Below are 20,379 nucleotides of genomic sequence, written 5' to 3'. Positions count from 1 at the left end.
TTATCTCATGGCAGCCTTCCAGCTCAGTTATTTTAAGGTTACACGCATTTATGCTATTTATAACAAGCGATAAGTAAGTGCCGTGACGGATAAAGGGTAAACGAATCAAAGAAAATAAGTTTCGTTGAAGGTTGTCGATTTGGATAAAATACAGTCTGAGCTTCAATACCCGGCATTTATGGACTAATTCCTTACAAGGTACCCCATAACCATGATAGTAGAGTACATAAAGTATATTAAAAGTGAGTAGTATTTTAAGTAATTTGAGATAATTCTTAATTATGTGGATTATTGATTAATGGGGGAACTAGCAAATTAATAAAAATTAGTAGGTAATTAATTAATTATGGATAAGACCAAGCTAAGACTAACGTGGAAGCACCCCTCCTTTTTCATTTGATGAATCTTGCAAGAGATGTAAATGTGTCACACTTGAATAAATTAGGTGACACCAAGCTAGAGATGTGGGCCCACCTAATAATCAAGGATAACATTCCTAATTCTCTTCTAATCTCTTAAGAAAAGGGGCATAGTAACATTAAAGAGTTCAGCCAAGATTCCTTATTCTTTCTAATGTTATTTCTGTTCTCTTAAGGAAAGAGTTCAACAAAGATCATTTTCCAAAATCTCTTTACATAGCAACATATTGTTAAGTGCTTAAGGAAAGTTTCGGCCAAAATATTCTTTGCATAGCAACGTGATTTCTTCGAGATTTTCATACGACTTATTCCGTGTTTTGTCACAATTAATGTATGTTAGAGGATTGTCAAGAAAATTGATTTGGGTATGTTAAGGCTATCCCGTATTTCTTTTGGCATGATCTATACGACACAAACGAAACAAGCAAACACACAATTTCCATAAATGATTCTATTCATAGAAATACTAGAGATGCTTATGTTCTTGATTCCACATGTGTCATATTATTCTATCATCTGTTTATGGGTCTCAGAAAAATACGTAAGTTGAAAAAAAAGTATACTTCATGATACTATTCAAAGGCATAATGGTCTTGTGTCATTCTAAGATATTTTATTGACGTACTTCTTATGCATTGCATTCATTAATACATGTACATTGACCCATGACCAGATAGCGTTATATACGTGTATATATGTATATTATATGTATATGGGATATAGGAAAAGGTTACGGTGTTATATAAAAACCACCTGATCAGCTGGTATAGGTTGATGATTTTGCCCATAGTGGCCGAGATGATATGATGGGATGCCCTCAGAGACTTGATGATGTTATGAACATATGTACCTATGCACAACATAACATTCATACGCATATGCATGACACTATGAGTATTTCATGATTTACAGAGTTATTCAGATTTACATGTCGAGTCTTTTACTCCATGTTTCTCTTACGTCTATTATTTACTGATTTTTATTCCTTACATACTCGGTACATTATTTGTACTGATGTCCCTTTTGCTTGGGGACGTTGCGTTTTGATGCCCGCCGGTCCCGATAGATAGGTCAAGAGTCCTCCAAATAGGCTATCAGCTCAGCGGAAGATATTAGTGCGATCCATTTGCTCCGGAGTTGCTTGTTTGGTCAGTATGATTTAGACATGTATTAATTGATATGTCGGGGCCCTGTCCTAGCCTTTTGACGTTTATGTACTCTTAGAGGCTTGTAGACATATGTCATGTATATGAAAGATTGTATGGCCTTGTTGGCCTATGTGCAGTATACAAGTGATTATTTTGGCCTTATATGCCCGTATGTCTTATGTATAAGTTGGTATTACATGATTTATTCTAGCTATCCTACGGCAGCCTTTCCATCTCATTTACCTATGATAGTATGATACGAAAAGGTATATTATGTTGGTACTCGGTTGAGTAAGATACAGGGTACCCGTCGCGACCCATCAGTTTGGGTCGTGACAGAATTAACTTACCGGGTCATCACAAGAATAGATAGGTTCGTAAATATAATAGTTACGACTGTTTATGAACCGTTGCTTAGGGATGTTTGGTTTTTTGTTTTTCTTTAAACTTTATTTCTTAAGTAGAATCTTCATGTTTTTTAGAAGGGTATTTTGGTAATCTAATTTTTAACTTTTGAGGTTCCTACTTTTATAATAACTAGTTTTTACGTACGTGCGTTGCACGTAAATTTTTAGGCATTCAAATATATGAAAGAATAAAAAGTTAAACTACTAAAAAGTATATACAATTGACATGGATACTATGCAAAAATCTTTTAAATGCTAAAACATAATGCTTTTGCGCGCGCGTACATATATATATAGTGTTGATAGCTTTGGAGACCCCAAAATATTTGGAGTTTGCTATGGCAGCAGCTATTACGAATTCTTGAACCAGTTGATCTTCAATATACATAATCTCATTGTTATATATATATACATATACTGGTGTCTAAGATGGACGAATAATTAGTCTTTATCCAATAGGACTTATAATTGAGGTACATAAGTCTTCTTAACCTTTACCCTAAACTTTGACTTGAAGTCTTTAGACAAAAAAATTAGGATTCTATCTTGTACAATACAAATTCGTGGGGGGTTGTTGATGTTCTAAAAGAATTATTAGAAATCTATCCTTTATAGCATGCGGCGGCGACTAAGTTGAGTTCAAAAAGAATTATATTCAACATTACAATTATAACCAACGTTACATTGCTTCATAAAAAGATATTTTAGCTTCCCAGGGATATAAAAGTCTATTAATATTTATGTGGATATTTTTGTCACTCAATATTTAATATTTTAGTATTGATGCTTTTATAATAACTAGTCTCTATGTTCGTGCGATGCACGAATATTTCTTGTTAAATATTATAACGCATACCAAAAGTAAAACACTTTCAATTGCATATATATTCTAAAATTATTTAATAATCAATTCCTTAAAATAAAAAATAACAAAGTATAACATATAGTGTAAACAAACTCATTAATTTTTTTTTTGACGCAATCAAAAAACAAAATGAAACTAAACATTTTGAAATCACATAGTTTGTGATTTAAGTTGTTAATCCATGTTAAGAATGCAACGGTACTTTTTTTGTGATGCAAAAATTTACTTTAGTTCAGCTTAAATGATTCATGTTAAGGAGGTCAATTTTAGATTAAGATTTACTGTATTAATGATAATAATAAACTGATTAATTTTAATAGATTTCCAATTTAAATTGAATGAGGAAGTCAAATAATCTGCGTTCTGCAAGAATACGTCCACAGTTGCGGTTAGATGACAAATGTCGTCTCTTCGTTTGATTCTCATATTTATGAAAAATAATTACTTAGTACTTTTATAAAATTTGCTTAAACGGTAAAAGAAGTTTGAGCACATATATATTCTATTTTTTAAAATTATAATACTACCAAGTTCTCGTTGTTAAATATTCTATTGTATCAGGCATCTCCAAATTTTAAGGCACTTCTATTTGTTTTATCCAAAAATAAAAAATAAACTTATATTTAAAAGCATATCTATTTTTATGATTAGTTTTCTTCCATCCATAAAGTTCCTCAAAATCTAAGTCCTAATATAATGAAATTAACAACTAATAGGATCAAGTAATCCCAAAAGTAAGTTCTTTGTTTTAAATTTTTTTCAATGGAATTTGTCTTAGGGAAAGTACTTTATGACAAAATAACAAATTTCAATTCTTTCACAATAAAATTCCAAATTATCAATAAATTGTTAACGTAGCAATGATTTACCAAGTTGCTAGACAAAAAGGATATTTAAAAGCAAACAGAATCTAATTCTTTATAGTAGTTATTAGCATGTACATATAGTTCTTTAACGCAATTCTAAGTTGTTTGAGTACCAAATCAATTTTCAAAAGCAGTTCTTATTTGGGCTTTTTTCTTTGCTTTGATAAAAAAAATTCCAACTGCTTAATTTGTTAGCAATATAGTTAATGTAAAAAATATAGAAGTCTTACATCTGGAACAGGATATGACTATTATTGAATTTAGTACATTGCTGATTCACCAAAGTTAGGCACACTTTTAGTTGATTTTTAAAATTAGGTAAGTTTAAATATAACAATTTTATCCGACATTTAACAGTTGATCAATATTTTGAGGATAACTTTGTATATAACTTTTTTAGACTATAAAAATTCAATAATAGACGAAATTGTATATTCTAATAGACAATGAAATTTACGTTTGTCTTGCACTTCATATTTCTTTTTCGAATCAAGCGAGTGCCAAATTCTTTGCGGTTCATGATTGTCGTCTATGGTATAATTGGTAAAGTTTTGTATATTACTCATCATACCATTGTAGTGTCTATAGCCTTGTAATTTTCAAATTATTGTGGAAGCAAAAAAAATCATGAACAATAAAAGCTCAAAATAGGTCTCTTTTTTTTTTTATTAACTGCGTTTGAAAATCTATCTCATTCCTTTTGATAGATGATAGTCCTAATTCTTATTTGAAAATACATAATTTATTAGACGTATTTTCAATTGAAAGAGGAGTACTTATTAAGGTGGTTCTTTTTAATAAAATTAAACAAATAATGGCTCTTGAATTTCTTGGCCTAATGTTTCTAGGGAAACAATAACGTGCAATTTGATACAGACTCTCGGATAACTTCCTATTTAATAGACTCTTATTGTAATGACAATTATGGCCTTCACCAGTAGAATTAAACTTCAATTGTTCAAGGATATTTTCATATACCAAACATTATTATTCGTGCTTTTATAATAATATAGATACATATATAGATATAGATAAAGGATGGTAAAATATATAGGTTCGGTTGGTTCAGTATGGAAATCACGAACAACAACAACAACCCAGTAAAATCTCACTAGTGGGGTCTAGGGAGGGTAGTGTGTACGCAGACCTTACCCCTACCCCGAAGGAGTAGAGAGGCTGTTTCCGAAAGACTCTCGGCTCAAGAAAATAGAAAGACAAAAGGGAGACAATATTAGTATCACCACATAAATCATAGGAAAAATAGTAACAACATTAAATTCAGAAGAAAGATGTAAAGCAAAAGCAATATGTAGTAAATAGGTCATGCATTGAAAAGCGTAATAGTAAGACACAGTATTGCCAATAGCTATCTTAGACAAAAATTCTACCAGACTAGTCTCATAGAGGTACCAAATAAAGCAAGACTCAACTAAATCCTAACCTACAATCCTAATACTTGACCTCCACATTTTCCTATCAAGTGTCATGTCTTCGAAAATCTGAAGCCTCGCCATATCCTGTCTGATCACCTCTCTCCAATACTTCTTAGGTCGTCCTCTACCTCTTTTCGTGCCCTCCACAACCAGCCGCTCACACCTCCTTACTGTGGCATCTGGGCTTCTCCTCTGAACATGCCCGAACCATCTGAGTCTCGTTTCCCGCATCTTGTCATCAATGGGAGCCACGTACACCTTCTCCTGAATACCATCATTCCTAATCTTATCCATCCTAGTGTGCCTGTACATCCACCTCAACATCCTCATTTCTGCTACTTTCATCCTCTGGATATATGAGTTCTTAACAGGCCAACACTCAGCCTCATACATCATGGCTGGTCTAACCACCGCTTTATAGAAATTACCTTTGAGTATCGGCGGCACTCTCTTGTCACATAGGACTCCAGATGCTAACCTTCACTTCATTCATCCTACCCCAATACGGTGTATGATCCTCGTCGATCTCCCCTCCCCCATGGATAACCGACCCAAGGTACTTGAAACTGCCTCTACTTGGGATGGCATGTGATTCGAGCCTCACATCCACGTCCACTTCCCCCGGCTCAGCGCTGAACTTACATTCTAGGTATTCCGTCTTCGTCCTGCTCAGCTTGAAACCCTTAGACTCAAGAGCCTGTCTCCAAACCTCCAACCTCTCGTTAACACCGGCTCGCGACTCATCAATCAGAACTCTGTCATCGGCGAATAGCATGCACCATGGCACCTCCCCTTGAATATGGTGTGTTAACGCGTCCATCACCAGGGCGAACCCCATTACAACCGGAAAATAGTCAAAGTCGCCTCCAACTGTCCTAACCCGAGTCTTAGCCCCATCATATATATCCTTAATCGTCATAATGTAGGGAACCGACACCCCTTTTGCCTCCAAGCATCTCCAGAGAACTTCTCTAGGAACTTTGTCATACGCTTTCTCTAGGTCAATAAACACCATGTGCAGACCCTTCTTCCTCTCTCTGTACAGTTCCACCAACCTCCTAATAAGATGTATAGCTTATGTAGTGGAATGACCCGGCATGAACCCAAACTGATTGTCAAATATAGACAATGTCATCCTCACCCTCGCTTCAACCACCATCTCCCACACTTTCATGGAATGGGAGAAGATAAGAAAATGTTTGAGAAAACCACAGAGCTGCTAACTTATGCAACTCTGAAAGCTAGACTCCCTACCTAGACGCACAAAGAATCATACAAGACAACCGCAATTCTACATTGGTCAAACTGACCTAAGGAGTTCGGTCTTCTTTTTGGAGAAAAACCGATTTATTACACTGAACCTCATATACCCCTGCTTCAATACATAAAAGAAGATTGCCTACATATCTTTTCTAAAGGTTTCTTGCATGGGAAGAGAACCTTACAACATTTAATGCCCATGGAACTTTTCCACGTTACAACCTAAAACTATTTGTCAGAATATCAGGAAGCTGAAGCAAAAACACCAAATAAAACGCTGCTGATATATAGTATAGTATTAGAAGGAAAAACAAAGACCAAAAAACTTCAAAGAATTGAATTATAGGACGTTGTGTAGGGGATATGCCCAGTAAAAACCAAAGTCAACATCTTTAACTTTCTTATCTTTAGAAAAGGCAAAATTTGTAAATTTACATCTGAGGTCCAAGCGGCAACCTGCTCATAAATTGCTGATAAATCGATGAGCCATTAGAGAGATCCAATCCAGGATCTGACATAGGTTCCGCTTTGGGTTCTTCCTTTGGAAACATAAATCCCCCATCATGCATGGGTCGCGGCTGTCCCAGATATGAATGGACAGGAACCTGCTGTTGCGACTTGCTTTGGTTAGGGTGAAATCCAGCCATTGCTAGACTGGCTAGGCTTTGCTGGTTCATTCCATAGCTAAATCCTGGGCTAGGTCCAAATGAGCCGAGTGAAGGTTGCCTGTCAAAACGTGCCATGGCATTCTGAAGTTGTGCAGGCTCAGGCCTATGTAAATGGCTTTGAGCAGGAGGAGCAGTTACTGGAGCTGGAAGGGTGTTGGAGGTCCCTGAATTAACATGACTACTGTTGCGAGCTGCAGGAACATCGTGGTTGTGCTTCCCTTCGTAGGTGGTAATCACAGACTTGAGGTCATGCGAGGCCCTCTCAACGTGCTTCCTGACATTGCAGCCAGCACTGGTGCACTTGTAGTAACTCCTGGCAAAGAGGAAATCAATCAATTTTAGCAAACAAACTTACAAGTAAAAATTGGGGATTCTTACGAATTTTATGAATGTGATATACCTTGGATTTGGATTCCCTTTAACAACCTTTTGCCCGTACTTGCGCCAACGATATCCATCATCAAGTATGTCCACTTCACTTGTAGTTTGCACCACAACCCTTGGTTCCCTGATGGCTCTAGTGGCACCACTCATATCTGTAGAGTAAGTCTCGAGCTTCCTGGATTATCAAGGAGATAATAACAAATACGTAATCAGGTCAATATGATAGAATCTTGGAAATTTTATTCATTAAAGTTAACGATGATAATAGAAACCTTCTTTTAGACTCAGACTCATCTCCTTCACCGTCATAACCTTGTGATACACTGCCATGAGTCCCACGATCATCTTCATCTTCATCATTTGAAAAAGTCGACGACACATCTACTGCACCCCCTGATTCCAACTGGGTGTTATTTTGAACAGGAAAAGAGGCTGATCCATTGCAGTATGCAGAGCCCAAGTGAGCTGACGAAGTTACGTCAAGGTTGTTGTTCCTCCAATCAAGACCTCCAGCATCAGGTGCTTTCTGAATGTTTGCCCGACCCAGATCACCATTAGAACCACTTACACCTTGCTCTGCACCGTCTAGCTGTAGTTCACCAAGTGAATTTGTGGATCCAAGGGCTGATCTACGGTTTGGCGGTGGTTTTGGGTGATTGTGGGCTCCCTTGTATATAATCTCAGTTATATGACCCTCGTGAGATCGCTCCACTTTCTTCTTGACCGGACAGTTTGGATGCGTGCACTTATAGTAACTCCGAGGATACTCGCTCCCTTTAACTTGTTTCTGCCCATACTTCCTCCAATTATAACCATCCTCGGCTGGGGCACCAACAACATTTGGATCTCCACCCACTCTTTGATCAATTTCCTCATCTTGTGGCTCATCAAGAGGTGGAGAATGTTCCACATTACTACCAACTGTCTGAAAGTTCGTTGAGTCTGGTGTGACATTACTATCTCTGACATCCTTCTCAGCAGAAAATCTAGGGAAATCAGATGATTGATTAAGTCCCTTCTCGTTCTGATTCTGCATTTGTGTAGCTTCCATACAGTGAGATAGAAGAGAGTTCTGCGAATGAACTGAAACCTTAATGTTTGGAAAGCATTGCTGAGAAATATTGGACGAGTTAACCTGCAACCAAGACTAACAAGCAATCTCAGAAATTGGAAACAGGCAGAAAATCTGTGCAGAGTGCATGTGAGTGAATGTGAGAGTTGTGAGAGTGTGTGATTACTCTGCTGGTCGCGCCAGGAAACAGAGATGAAGCAGTCTCTGGAACTGGCTTAAAAGAAAAGGACGATGAATTGATACTCTCTAAAGCATTCTCTTTCCTCTTATCAGGATCCTCCATCATAAATGTCGAGTTTCTACTCTCGATGCCTGAGGCGAATTGAAATTTTCCAGTTGTTGGAGATGGTTGCACCTGCAAAACATTGTTTGAAGCATTTACATGAAGGAGAACCTTCAGTTTCAGAACTATGAGAGTTCTCGTAAGAAGTACTACTTTACAAGTACCCAATACAAGTAACAATCGCATCTGGCCAAAAGCAAAATGATTCAAGCAAATTGTGCATTTTAATGATATAGTATTAGAAACAAGATCTTGCAAGATTAGCATCTTAACAATCTAACAGCTGTCCTGCACAAGTAGCTACAAATCTTGAAGTTCTCTTCTGAAACTTAAGTAAGCCGATTATTATGAATACTAAAACATGATATCTGGACCATGATGTGAAACTAGGACTCTTCAACTTCTTAAGATTCTGACATTTGGTTTTGCTTTTGCAACATAAAATGCAAGAGGAAGATGGACAAGGATGAAAGATCTAATTGCAGAACAAACTTTGCACAGCAGCAAACTTGAGGTAAGAGACCGTTGGTCAAAAAAATATATCATAACACTAATGCTACAAACTCGGAAGACGAAATCTTCCATAGCACAGAAGAGAATTGTATGGAGTTCCATAAAATGCAAGAATTCACTCCATATAAAAGAGAATGCTTGTGAGTCACAAGTTGTGACAGTAACACGTCATAAAAAGGTCATAAAATAAGTAAAAAAGTTTACTTTTATTTATGAGCTAGCTGTTTCAAGTAGAACATGATAACGACTAACAACAAATAGCTATCTAAGCAAGTGAGCTGATATCCTTATACAGCTTTATAATATTACTTTCTTTCTTTCTTTCTTTCTTTTTTTATGAAAGAAAGAAAGAAACTGAGAGAGTATTACTTAATTTCTACAAGTTGCAACAAAGAACAATCATGAACTCTTGATAAAAGATCGACGAAATTCGTAAGGTAGAACTGTTAAAATTGATACAAATATGTGTTTTCACAACTCCTCTTGACACATTGCAGACTCAATAGCTTATGTATTTAAACGTGTGTGCCATATTCTTCCATTTGTTGTTGTCATCCCTCTTAAACTTCCAGCATTATAACATAGATCAGAAATAAGCAACCTAAATCTGGGAATTCAATTATGTGATGGGGGGAAAGTACAAAAATTTAATCATCAAATACATACCAGTGAATTTGAGAGGAAAACAGGAGACTCCAGCAGGGAAGTTGGACTAAGACCAGGAGGAATAGTTAAATAAGGAGAACGAACGCCCTGATTCTGCGACAGATCAGCAGGTCTAAGGCTCTCCGTGTTAAGTTTTGGGGCGTTAAAACCAGCTCTAGCTGCCATTCTTTCCAAGAGTCCTCCGCGAGAGCTCATTTTCTGGTCAGACTTCACTGTCATTGCATCAGTTTGTGCTCCATCAGAATTGCCAACATGCTCTTGAGGCTCGGAAGCTAAGTTTCCACGTTTATTCTCATTTGGGAACTCAAAAGTTGATCTTGACCCAATATCATCACCTAGCAGCGAAGAGAAAAACGTTCTTGGACTTGGACTTGGAGGCATCCAATCTCCCATAATGGCAGCATGGTCATCGAACCCACCCATCAATTGCCGGCACTGTTAGCATGAAATTAAGGAGCAGCATGAAATGAATATATGTCACAAAGATTTTAAACTGCATCAAATGTTAAAACAGCTACGTTAAAATTTACTGATTGCTTCTTAACAATATCAAAGGAGAGATACTCAGAGGCCTTAAGGCTACTTCTGCCATCAGACACTTAACTGTCCACTCAATTTCACTCTAGGTATTAAAACATCTCCCTGAAGAAGAAAAAAAGTAACTTCCCCTTTTCCAACAACAATCCTAGTATAGTCCCACAAGTGGGGTCTAGAAAGGATAGTATGTACACAGATCTTACCCCCTACCTAGAAGGTAAAGAGGTTGTTTCCGGTAGACCTCAACTCAAGCAAAGATGGAGAAAGCAGAAGTAGCAAGCAATAACAACAATAAGATAATAAGAAAACGAAGCGGAAGGAACATGTAATAGTAGAAATATAACAATAATAGAACTAGTACTACCTGGTATGCGAAAGAAACATTCTCGACTATCTACTAGTCGTTCTACCTTAATTATCGACCTCCGCACCTTCCTGTCAAGGGTCATATCCTTGATAAGCTAAAGCAACGCCATATCCTATCTAATCACCTTTACCCAATACTTCTTTGGCCTACATCTAACTCTCTCCTTTTCCAATTTCTAGGAAATAGCAAATACTCGTGAAGAAGATGGATTGTTGCAGTAGATTCTCTTAGGTAACTTCGCCATTCATCAATTAAATCTAGTAATCAGAAGACGACAGCAAAAAAGTATTCACAAGATATGCCTTCATTATACCCTTTTTTTTTTGTTATAAAAAAAATCCATCAAAGGAGAAGAAACACCCATAAATTAATTACATTCCAATAAAAGCAGAATTTTGATCCATCCAATTTCTAGAAGCTTACTTCTCCTGCCTGTGACTGATTATAGAAAGTAAAGTTTGCAACTTTACTAAATCTTGAAACACATCAGGATCTAACAAATAAGGAAACAGCAAAAAAAAAATCAAGAAAGAAAAACACAACAACATCGTACCTAGAACGAACTGAAACCATAAACCATGAGCAGTGAGACAAAGAAACATAATAGAGAAACAAGGAGGATAAAAACCCAGGAGGAGAATCAATCATTAAAAAGTGATGTGATGATCAAAGAATAATAATAAGTAATAATAACAAAGGCAAAGTACCTGAACATATAACATAAAAAAGACAGTCAAAGCAAAGAATGATAAAAATGAAGAAAGACCCTTTAATTTGGCCCTGACCTCAACAGATGAGATGAGATTTTCTTTTCTTTTTCCCACTCCACCAAAAGTCTTTCGCAAAAGCAATCCCCTTCAACTTGCTGTCAATTTCCTCTCTCTCTCTCTGTGGAAAAAATAGCTTAGCTTGGTCACAAGATTATCATTGATTAGGCAAAGAAAATAATATATATGAATAAAAATTGAAAGTGGGGTTTGTTTTTTTTTTTGGTGGACCTCTAAATGTTTTGGAATCTTTTGAAGAAGAATTGAGGATTTTGATGAGACTTTTAACACACACAATTATGATTGCTTTTTCTACTCTCCTCTTGTCTAATACAATTCATTTCATTATTGTTTGCTTTTCCAATTTTTCTTGAGATTAATATGCTGGGCTGGACAAGAGAAAGGTAACAAAAACCCGGTTCTTCAAATGGGAAATATTATCCAAGTTTGACCAGCCAATGATAGACAGCCATATGGAACGGGTAGTTTGACTGTTCGGCCCAATTTTGGGTATAAAATGTTGTGATAAAACGGACAAACGGCAACTATAGTAATTGCACCGAATTTGTTTTTGGCAACAGCATTTTTTGCATTTCTACAAGTACCTTTTTCTCAATTTAATATTTTTAATATTCGTGCCGCGTAAGTTAATCTGAAACAGTCTCTTCGTCCTTCCCGGATAGGGTTATAAGCTGCATACGTCATAACCTTCCCAGAACTTACTTATGAAATTATACTAGATGGTTGTTATTGTTATTATTTTGTCGGGTAAGTTAACGGATAAAGCGTCTACTTCTAAAATGCCAATTTAACATTTCTTATTAAGCCCCGTTTGTCCTTAAAAAAAATTCTTTTTTAAAAAAAATGTATTTGTCTATAAAATTTTACAAGTTTTTAGAAATTTTTCGAAAATAAGTTTATCAGAATTTTTAGAAAAACCACTCACAAATTGTAACATTTTTTCAAGTAAAATAGATGTTCAAACATAATTTTAAATTTCAAATAGTATTTTTCAACTTAACTCCAATTTTTATGCCCAGATGCCTGCTAAGAGTGAATAAATATAAATCAGTTTAGCAAGTATTAGTATTACTGATAACGGTATATGTACTAATACAAACAGCTATTTAATACGTTCCTCTATTAATAATCATCATATCATATACTATATTATGAGCATGAAGATCAAAAGTTGAATATGAAAGACCAAAATAATCCTATAAACTTAAGTGACTATGATACCCTTCAAAAAATTATACCTTCATAAATAAGTACAAAACCTTTTGATTCCCTCAACCTTTTGCAATTAATATTTCAAAATTCTTGTATAATTTTGCATAACTATGGGGGAAGAAAATTGTTAGAGTATGGTTCTATTATTATCAGTCGCTTCTTACTTAATTGTTCACAAAATTTTACAAATATTTAATTCTTCTATTCTTTAAAAAAAATATAATGTACAAATAAGTATTAGTTTCTCTTGTTATTTGTTGCACGGATTATTTCGTTGAAACGTCAAAATGGAACAACTTCCAGAATAATATCTACAAATAAATATTAGGTGAAATATACGATCATATTATATGTTTGTAACTCATAACAATTAAATTAATATAATTATAAAACACTCTTGTCTAACTAAATATAATTATTGATTTTCGCAGAGCTATTCAGTCAATTTGAGTTCAACACTACATCTTTAAAACTATTTATTATTTTTAGCTTGTATTTTTCTTTTAAAATTTTGGTGTAATATTTTACACGTTTTAATAATATTTTAATTTTTTTTTACTGCTTGTAGGAAATAACACGTCAAATGCACGTATCAAAAAATTAGTATAATCGCAAAGTCTAAAAGCGATAGATTAAGCGTTAAGATAGCAACTTTTTCATAAATACAGCATGGACAAACTATATTCGTCCTATTCACACCTGAAACCTCTCTTCAGGTGTGTTATTTTGCATGCATTCTTATGAGCTATCATTTGAAATTAGTAGTTGGAATATATAGAAAGTTCTCTACCCTTTCAGGCATATTATTCCAGATTTAAACCAGTCAACGAATAATTAAGAAGCACTCATAATTTTTTTGCCATATTTAACGTTTTGGATGAAATCTTAGATTATAAATTTTATGGATGATTGATGAATAGGAAGGATTCTTGTAATAGGATGGTACTCTTCAAATGGTTAAAGTTTTTGGAATCGATCTTTTGATGAAAATTTGCAGCTATATATATATAAATTAACAACCTTTGTCCTTTATATATTGACTTTTATAGATTTCGTATATGCTTTTTCCCCCCTTAAGTATGATGAATAGGGTAAGCAATTAGAACTTCTCTCTGGAAACAAAACAAAATTACGGGTACAGTTGAATTTATACATAATTTATAGATAAATGAATCAATTTGATCCCAAAATGATAAATAAAATTAAATAAGAATATTAGACTTAGTGCTAAAATCAAGATAAGACAATAGAGAGCTTGGTTCCGGGAGCAGAGCTTCTGAAGGCAATAATAACAATGTTAAGAAGCAAAAAAAAAAAAAAGTGTTATTGAGCTTTGAACAGTATATATCATAAGTTTGTCAGAAAATTCGTGTCCCTATGATGGTTGTTGGAATTCTTATTTATAGTGACACCTAGGGAACAAGGCCCTAGGATCAATCCCCTCTTAAATGATAATTATGGGGGTCATTGAAGAATGTGTAACGACAAGTATGAATGTCATATTCTCTATAACGGATTATGTATTTAATAATGTAGAATATTCTTCATTGGATGCTATGAGGTGATAGGTATTCACTTGTCTTCATGAGCAACATTCCCCTCAGGGGCTTCCCGACACCAACTGAGACTGCTGCCCCCAGTCTTGACTTTCACCTGTCTTGCTTTCCATTTGTTTCTGGTTCCACGTGTCACTTTATTATACGAGCATTTAATATGAACCGATTTTACCCTGTACAGATAGTCCCCCTGCTTTCTGGTGGCACATCCTTGTGTCATCGGGAAGTTGGTAAAGATACCTTTCTTGGCGGGAAATTTACTGACTCTCTTTGAAAAGTTTTAGATGCTTGATTACACGTACGTCTCTCCGCATTTAATGTTCGAAACATGCGTCATCCCACGATTCAGCAATACTTTCATCGCTTCTCGAGGTAATCATGGCCACGATTTTAGCCATATATTCCTTTACTTATACGCTTCCCTCTTCTTCTTTTTGTACTTCATAATTTCTTAAACTCTCTGAAACTTTCATTATTCAACTCACACTTGTTTTCAACTTCCTTTAATCTTCTTCTTTAGAAAAAACCCCTTACTTTTTTCTCATAACTATGGCATGTTCTTTCAAAAATTCTAATTCTTCAAAGAACAAAGAAAACATTGATGATGATGTTCCTACTACAGTGAGCCGCATTATCCTCAGAAGGCTTACTATAACTAAGGACTTCGAAGAGAAGTACCCTACTGCTATTCCCCGCATATGGGCTATAGGTGTATATCCTTCTTCCATTCGTCCTTCCATCATCCCTCCTGTGAAGGAAGAATGTGGTTGTTAAGATTTGAACATTATTACTCCTGACCTAGCGGAGTGAGTAACCTTCTCCAAGAAAATTTTTACGTACGTTTACGCGTATCCCTTCACTTTGGGCTCGTTCTCATTGAGCGGGGGCATGATTCCGCTATCTTGGAGTTTTGCTTCTGTTACCAAGTCTGTTTGGCAGAAGTGAGCTTTTCTATGTGGCGGACGGTCGCTTGTCTTTGGCGTCTATGCCATGAGATAGGAGAATAGCTCTCCCTGGCTCGACTGATGAACCTTTATTCCCTCAAGATCTTCCGTGGGGGAATGATAAACTTCAGCAAACGTGGTCACCATGCTTTTCTCAACAGCATGGACAATGACAACGACCGTGGTTGGATGGAGCGGTTCGTTGTAATTGCCACCAGGGATATTATCCCGGCCACAACTCCATCTTTTTCCTGAATTATGAAACCGTACTCGTAAGTTCAACGTCTATCTTTCCATCAGATGAAAGGTTGTCCCTTGCTATTATTGATCCTTCTTCTTTCATTATTTCAGCAACTCGATGGACACCATCAATAGTTGAAAAGCTGGACCAGTGGGTCCAGAAGATTTTGGACGTCACTACGCATGAAACATGTCGGTGGAAACAACTAGCCTTTAAATATGGGTAGAAGGCCAAAAATCATGGTTGGTTGAACTTATCTTATTTTTACTTACGTATAGGAAAACTGCTAACTTTTCTCTTTTGTGGAATTTAGGTCTTCCATAAGGATCTGTAACTATCCCCGAGGGGGACGTTTTGGTCGATCCTACTGATGCGGCGAGGTTGCTGCAAGAGGCTTTCACCCGAACAGCTGTTAGGGTATGCCTCCAGTGCAAGTGCTTCCTCTCAGAGTCCCCGACCTGAGAACAACCAACAAAAAAGGATATGTTCCTCCATAACCAAGGGCAAAAATAAAAAGGCGAAGAGCGCCACGCCCGAGCCAGCCTCAGACACTGTGGTGATCGATGGTGATGGAGGAGCCAGTGATTAGGGGGCTTCTCTACATGGAAAATGATGACCTTCATCAGTTCAACAGAATGCTCAATCTATTGAGCTAGTTACACCAATCGAGGATGACGTCCAGGCACTCTGGGGGAATGTGATATAGTGGAAGATGCAAACTCTCACTTCTGAGTCCTACTCGTTGTTCCCAGTACCTTGAGGCTGGGTACCGAGTCTCTTCCGTATTCGGTTTATGAGCAACCAATAACTAGCACTGCTTTTGTCGCAGTTGCTTCTCAACCTACAACGCCATCGGCTTCATCTCCTTCTTCGCCAACTTTGACTTGGCCACCAGCAACTTCTACATCATCTCCACCGGCCGCAGTCGTTCGAGAGGAGAATGCCCCTCTTCCCAGTCCCCAATTCATGGGAATTTAGGACATAACTATTCGGCCCCTTCCGAAGATCCTAAATGGAGGAGGAGTGTTTCCTCTCGATTTCTACCGGATGCCATCTGCTATCCCGGCCGGTGGAACTTGCTAATTATCATGCCCGATTGAAGAAGTTGTTGTTTCTGCGGAAAAGCATGCCCGATTGGAAGACAGGCATAAGAGGGTCATAGAGCATAGTAAAGTTTTTAACTCTACTATCTGTGACCTTGATGTCAGCCTCCAGGCCGCTAGATCTGAGCAGAATAACTTTTCGACTGAGGTTGACCATCTTAAGGAAGAACTTCAGCGCCGAGCGACTTCCCTCATTGTTGGAAAAACATATTCTATGTATAGCATGAGGAGAAAACCCTTAAAAGAGGCCAAATGGGTGTCATTGACTTTGATGCCGAAATCGCCAAGGCCCGTGAACTGGAGTCAACTACCCGTAGGGGTCTCTCGATCCAACCTGATGCGATTGACTCTTCTGGTCCTGTTCCGGTTTCTTAGGTACCAAAGAAGAACCTGAATGGGATGATGGTTAAGGCCAAGATCTTGAGCCGGCGGTAGACCCGCTTACTTCTCCTAGGGATGTTGATGCTTCTCTTCCCCCAGATTCCGAGGAAGCAATAGCTTAGCTTTTTGCTTTCTTTCCACTTTACTTTTCCTTTCCATATTTTTGTACTTGTGCTGCTTGGCACATATGGTGTATATGGAAGTGCTTTTTCATTTTAGTATTGCACAAGTTTTTCTCTTCGCGTCGAATTATGCAAGGCTTCAGGTACACTTTTCTTCGATAGCTTTTGGATTCTGGGTAGGAGCTCTTTCAAAATCAACCCTTTACTGTGAGGGTTTCATAAGATAGGATCCTCTTATGATTATGGTGTTTTTGAAGAGGGCGTCTCCTGTTCATTCTGGCACTAGCATTTGAATTACTTGTTTAACTTTCAAAAGATAAAGTTAATTCATCGTTCGGACAAGAAAAAAGATAAAAATAAAAGGACTATACTTTATTCCTTCCGTTTTCAAAAGTACATAAGCATGCGTTGTGCTAAAAAGAAATTGCCATTACTTGTGGCTAACTTGTACAACTTGTTTCTATAGGGTTGGTCGCGCAGTCCCTGATCCCGATGATAAAACTTTGTTCCCGAATTTTGTAGTCCCGGTTGATGTGGTAGTCATGTTTCCCTATTCTCATATCATCCCCCCTCCCCCAGTGTTCGAATGCGAAGAATGAGAGTTTGAACATTGGAAGTCTTGCTCCTTTGAAGATTCCACTAGTGAATGGTTGGATAATCTTTGGTTTGATAACAAGCTTCACTTCCTGTTAGGAACTTTGCTACAGATCAAAAGATTACCTAACCACCCCTAGTGACTTGCACTCGTGAACAGTTGGGTTACGTTTGGCCCGATAGCAAGCTTTGTTTCCCTGTAGGAACTTTGCTATCGAGCAAAAGACTATCTAACCGTCTCGTAGTGGCTCATTGCTTGCATGCCTTATCATTTAAAGGTCTTACTTCTATTGACGATGTTTCTTTCGTAGTATGCTTTCCGTTACTGTCTCGTTAAAAATCTTGCCAGAAAAACCTAATTAGGATAAAAAATTGGACGAAGGGAAAAATAGTGCAGCACATACTTTCAGTATAAGCGGTGCTCATAAACAATAGTATCTTTTGAGGTGTACCACATTTCAGTTGCTTGGCAACTTTACTCCATCTTGATTTTACTATTCGTATGATCCTTTCCCGGTGACAGCTGAAACCCGGTAGGGGCCTTCCGATGTTGAACCTAGCTTTCCTACGTTGAGCTCCCGGGTGTTTTAAGTTACTTTCCTTAAAACCAAGTCTCCTATTTTGAAATAACGGAGGTTAACTCTTCGGTTGTAATATCTTTTCATTCTCTATTTTTGGGTTGCCATCCTTATATGCGTCAAGTCCCAACATTCGTCGAGCAGCTCTAATTTGACCAATAATGCTTCGTTATTTGTTTCTTCATCTGCCCGGAAGTATCTCAGGGTAGGTTCTATCACTTTCACCAGGATCAAGGCTTGTGCTCCATATACGAGAGAGAAAGGAGTCTCCCCCGTGCTTGATTTGGTTGTTGTTCGATATGCCCATAATACTCCCGGCAGCTCTTCAGGCCATTTACCTTTGGCTACTTCCAATCTTTTTTCACCTTGTTTATTGATTTTGCTTGATCGTTTGCACTCAGGTAATAAGGTTATAATGTGATTCTTTTGATTTTCATGTCTTCAAGGAATTTGGTGACCTTAGCGCCTATAAATTGTGGCCCCTTATTGCAGGCTATCTCTTTTGGTATCTCGAACCTGCAAATAATGTTCTCCCATAGGAAATCTACTACTTCGCGCTCGCCGATTTTCTAGTAAGGACCTGTTTCAACCCACTTAGAAAAGTAATCAGTTAAAATCAAGAGGAATCTTACCTTACCCGGGGCCGGCGGTAGCAGACCGACTATATCCATTTCCCACTTCATGAATGGCCAAGGTGGTAGAATCGAGTGCAATAACTCTGCCGGTTGGTGCACCAACGGTGCATGGCGTTGACACTTATCACATTTTTAAACATAAACCTTAGCGTCTTGTTCCATCTGGGGCTAGTAGTATCCTGCCCTAATTAGCTTTAATATCAAGGAATCCGCACCCGAGTGATTTCTGCAGATCCCTTCCTGGACTTCCCTCATGACATAGTTAGCTTCGGAGGCTCTCAAACACCGGGCCAACGGGTCTTGGAAAGATCTTCTATACAATTGACCTCCTTTGAAGCTATATCGAGCTGCTTTAGTGCGCAACACCCGATATGCCTTAGGATCTTCAAGTAATTTCCTATGCTCGAGATCATCAATGATCTTGTCCCAGAATTGGTCGTGTTTACTTCATAATAGCCATATACTTCCAATACCAAATGCATAAGCTGCACGGCCGTATCGGAGTCTGTTCCCTTTACTTTTGTGGACGATCCCAGATTGGCTAGTTCATATGCTTGCGTGTTTTCTTCCCTAGGGATGTGTATAATTGACCATTCCCTGAACCGTGCGAGCAAAGCCTGGACTTTCAATATATATTGTTGCATGCATTCCTCTTTGGCTTTGAAGATCCTGTAGACCCAATTTACTACCAATTGGGAATCACATTTTATTTCTATGACCTTGGAGTCCAGTCCCCAGGACAACTCGAGTCATGTAATCAAAGCTTCATACGGCTTCATTATTAGTCAGAGGAATAGTTCTTATGGCCTGCCTTAGGGTTTCTCCCGAGGGCGTGATTAGCACTATGCCAAGCCCGGACCCTCTCACATTGGAAGCTCCATCCATGAACAAGGTCCAAACTTCTGATGTCAATTCCGACACCATCACTGCTTCTTTGGTATCCAAAGGTAGCAGTCCCAGACTGAAATTGGCCACAAAGTCAGCCAAAACTTGTGACTTAATCATAGTTCTGAATTTGTACTCTATGTCAAATTCACTCATTTTGATTGCCCACTTGGCCAGCCTACCTGAAATTTAGGTTTATGAAGGATATTATGCAGGGGAAAGGTTTTCACCAAACCTATCGGATGACACTGTAAATAAGGCCTAAGCTTTCGAGCAGCGACCATGAGAGTTAAGGCTAATTTTTTCAAATGTGGGTAGCGAAGTTTTCTCCCCGTCAAAATTTTACAAACATATCCTCACGGACTAAAATGACACTTACCGCTACCTCCGAGACTGCTATGTACATTAGCAATTGTTCCTCTTCCTTCGGTTTCAATAATAATGGAGGGATC

At 37.5% G+C, this 20,379-nt stretch overlaps 1 protein-coding gene across 8 annotated transcripts; it reads right to left on the bottom strand.

The window, feature by feature from the left end:
• Window positions 1-6,713: 6,713 nt before the first annotated feature.
• LOC107817492 (putative WRKY transcription factor 2) lies at window positions 6,714-12,004 on the bottom strand. 8 transcript variants are annotated; one of them, XM_016643335.2, is made up of 7 exons: window positions 11,887-12,004; window positions 11,674-11,776; window positions 9,985-10,419; window positions 8,689-8,877; window positions 7,723-8,597; window positions 7,467-7,625; window positions 6,714-7,379 (listed from the first exon to the last, which is right to left on the bottom strand). In XM_016643335.2, the coding sequence occupies exons 3-7, from the start codon at window positions 10,405-10,407 to the stop codon at window positions 6,830-6,832; spliced, it is 2,196 nt and encodes a 731-aa protein (XP_016498821.1). In that variant the 5' UTR covers window positions 10,408-10,419; window positions 11,674-11,776; window positions 11,887-12,004; the 3' UTR covers window positions 6,714-6,829. The 8 variants fall into 8 exon arrangements, with proteins under 8 accessions (XP_016498821.1, XP_075079146.1, XP_075079145.1 ...); XM_075223045.1 differs by having other exon boundaries at window positions 7,723-8,585; XM_075223044.1 differs by lacking the exon at window positions 11,887-12,004 and having other exon boundaries at window positions 7,723-8,585; window positions 11,674-11,883.
• Between the last annotated feature and the right edge of the window lie 8,375 nt (window positions 12,005-20,379).

The sequence above is a fragment of the Nicotiana tabacum genome, chromosome 10, assembly GCF_000715075.1.
Source record: "Nicotiana tabacum cultivar K326 chromosome 10, ASM71507v2, whole genome shotgun sequence".
NCBI lineage: Eukaryota > Viridiplantae > Streptophyta > Magnoliopsida > Solanales > Solanaceae > Nicotiana > Nicotiana tabacum.
This window is presented reverse-complemented; position numbering and strand designations above follow the sequence as displayed.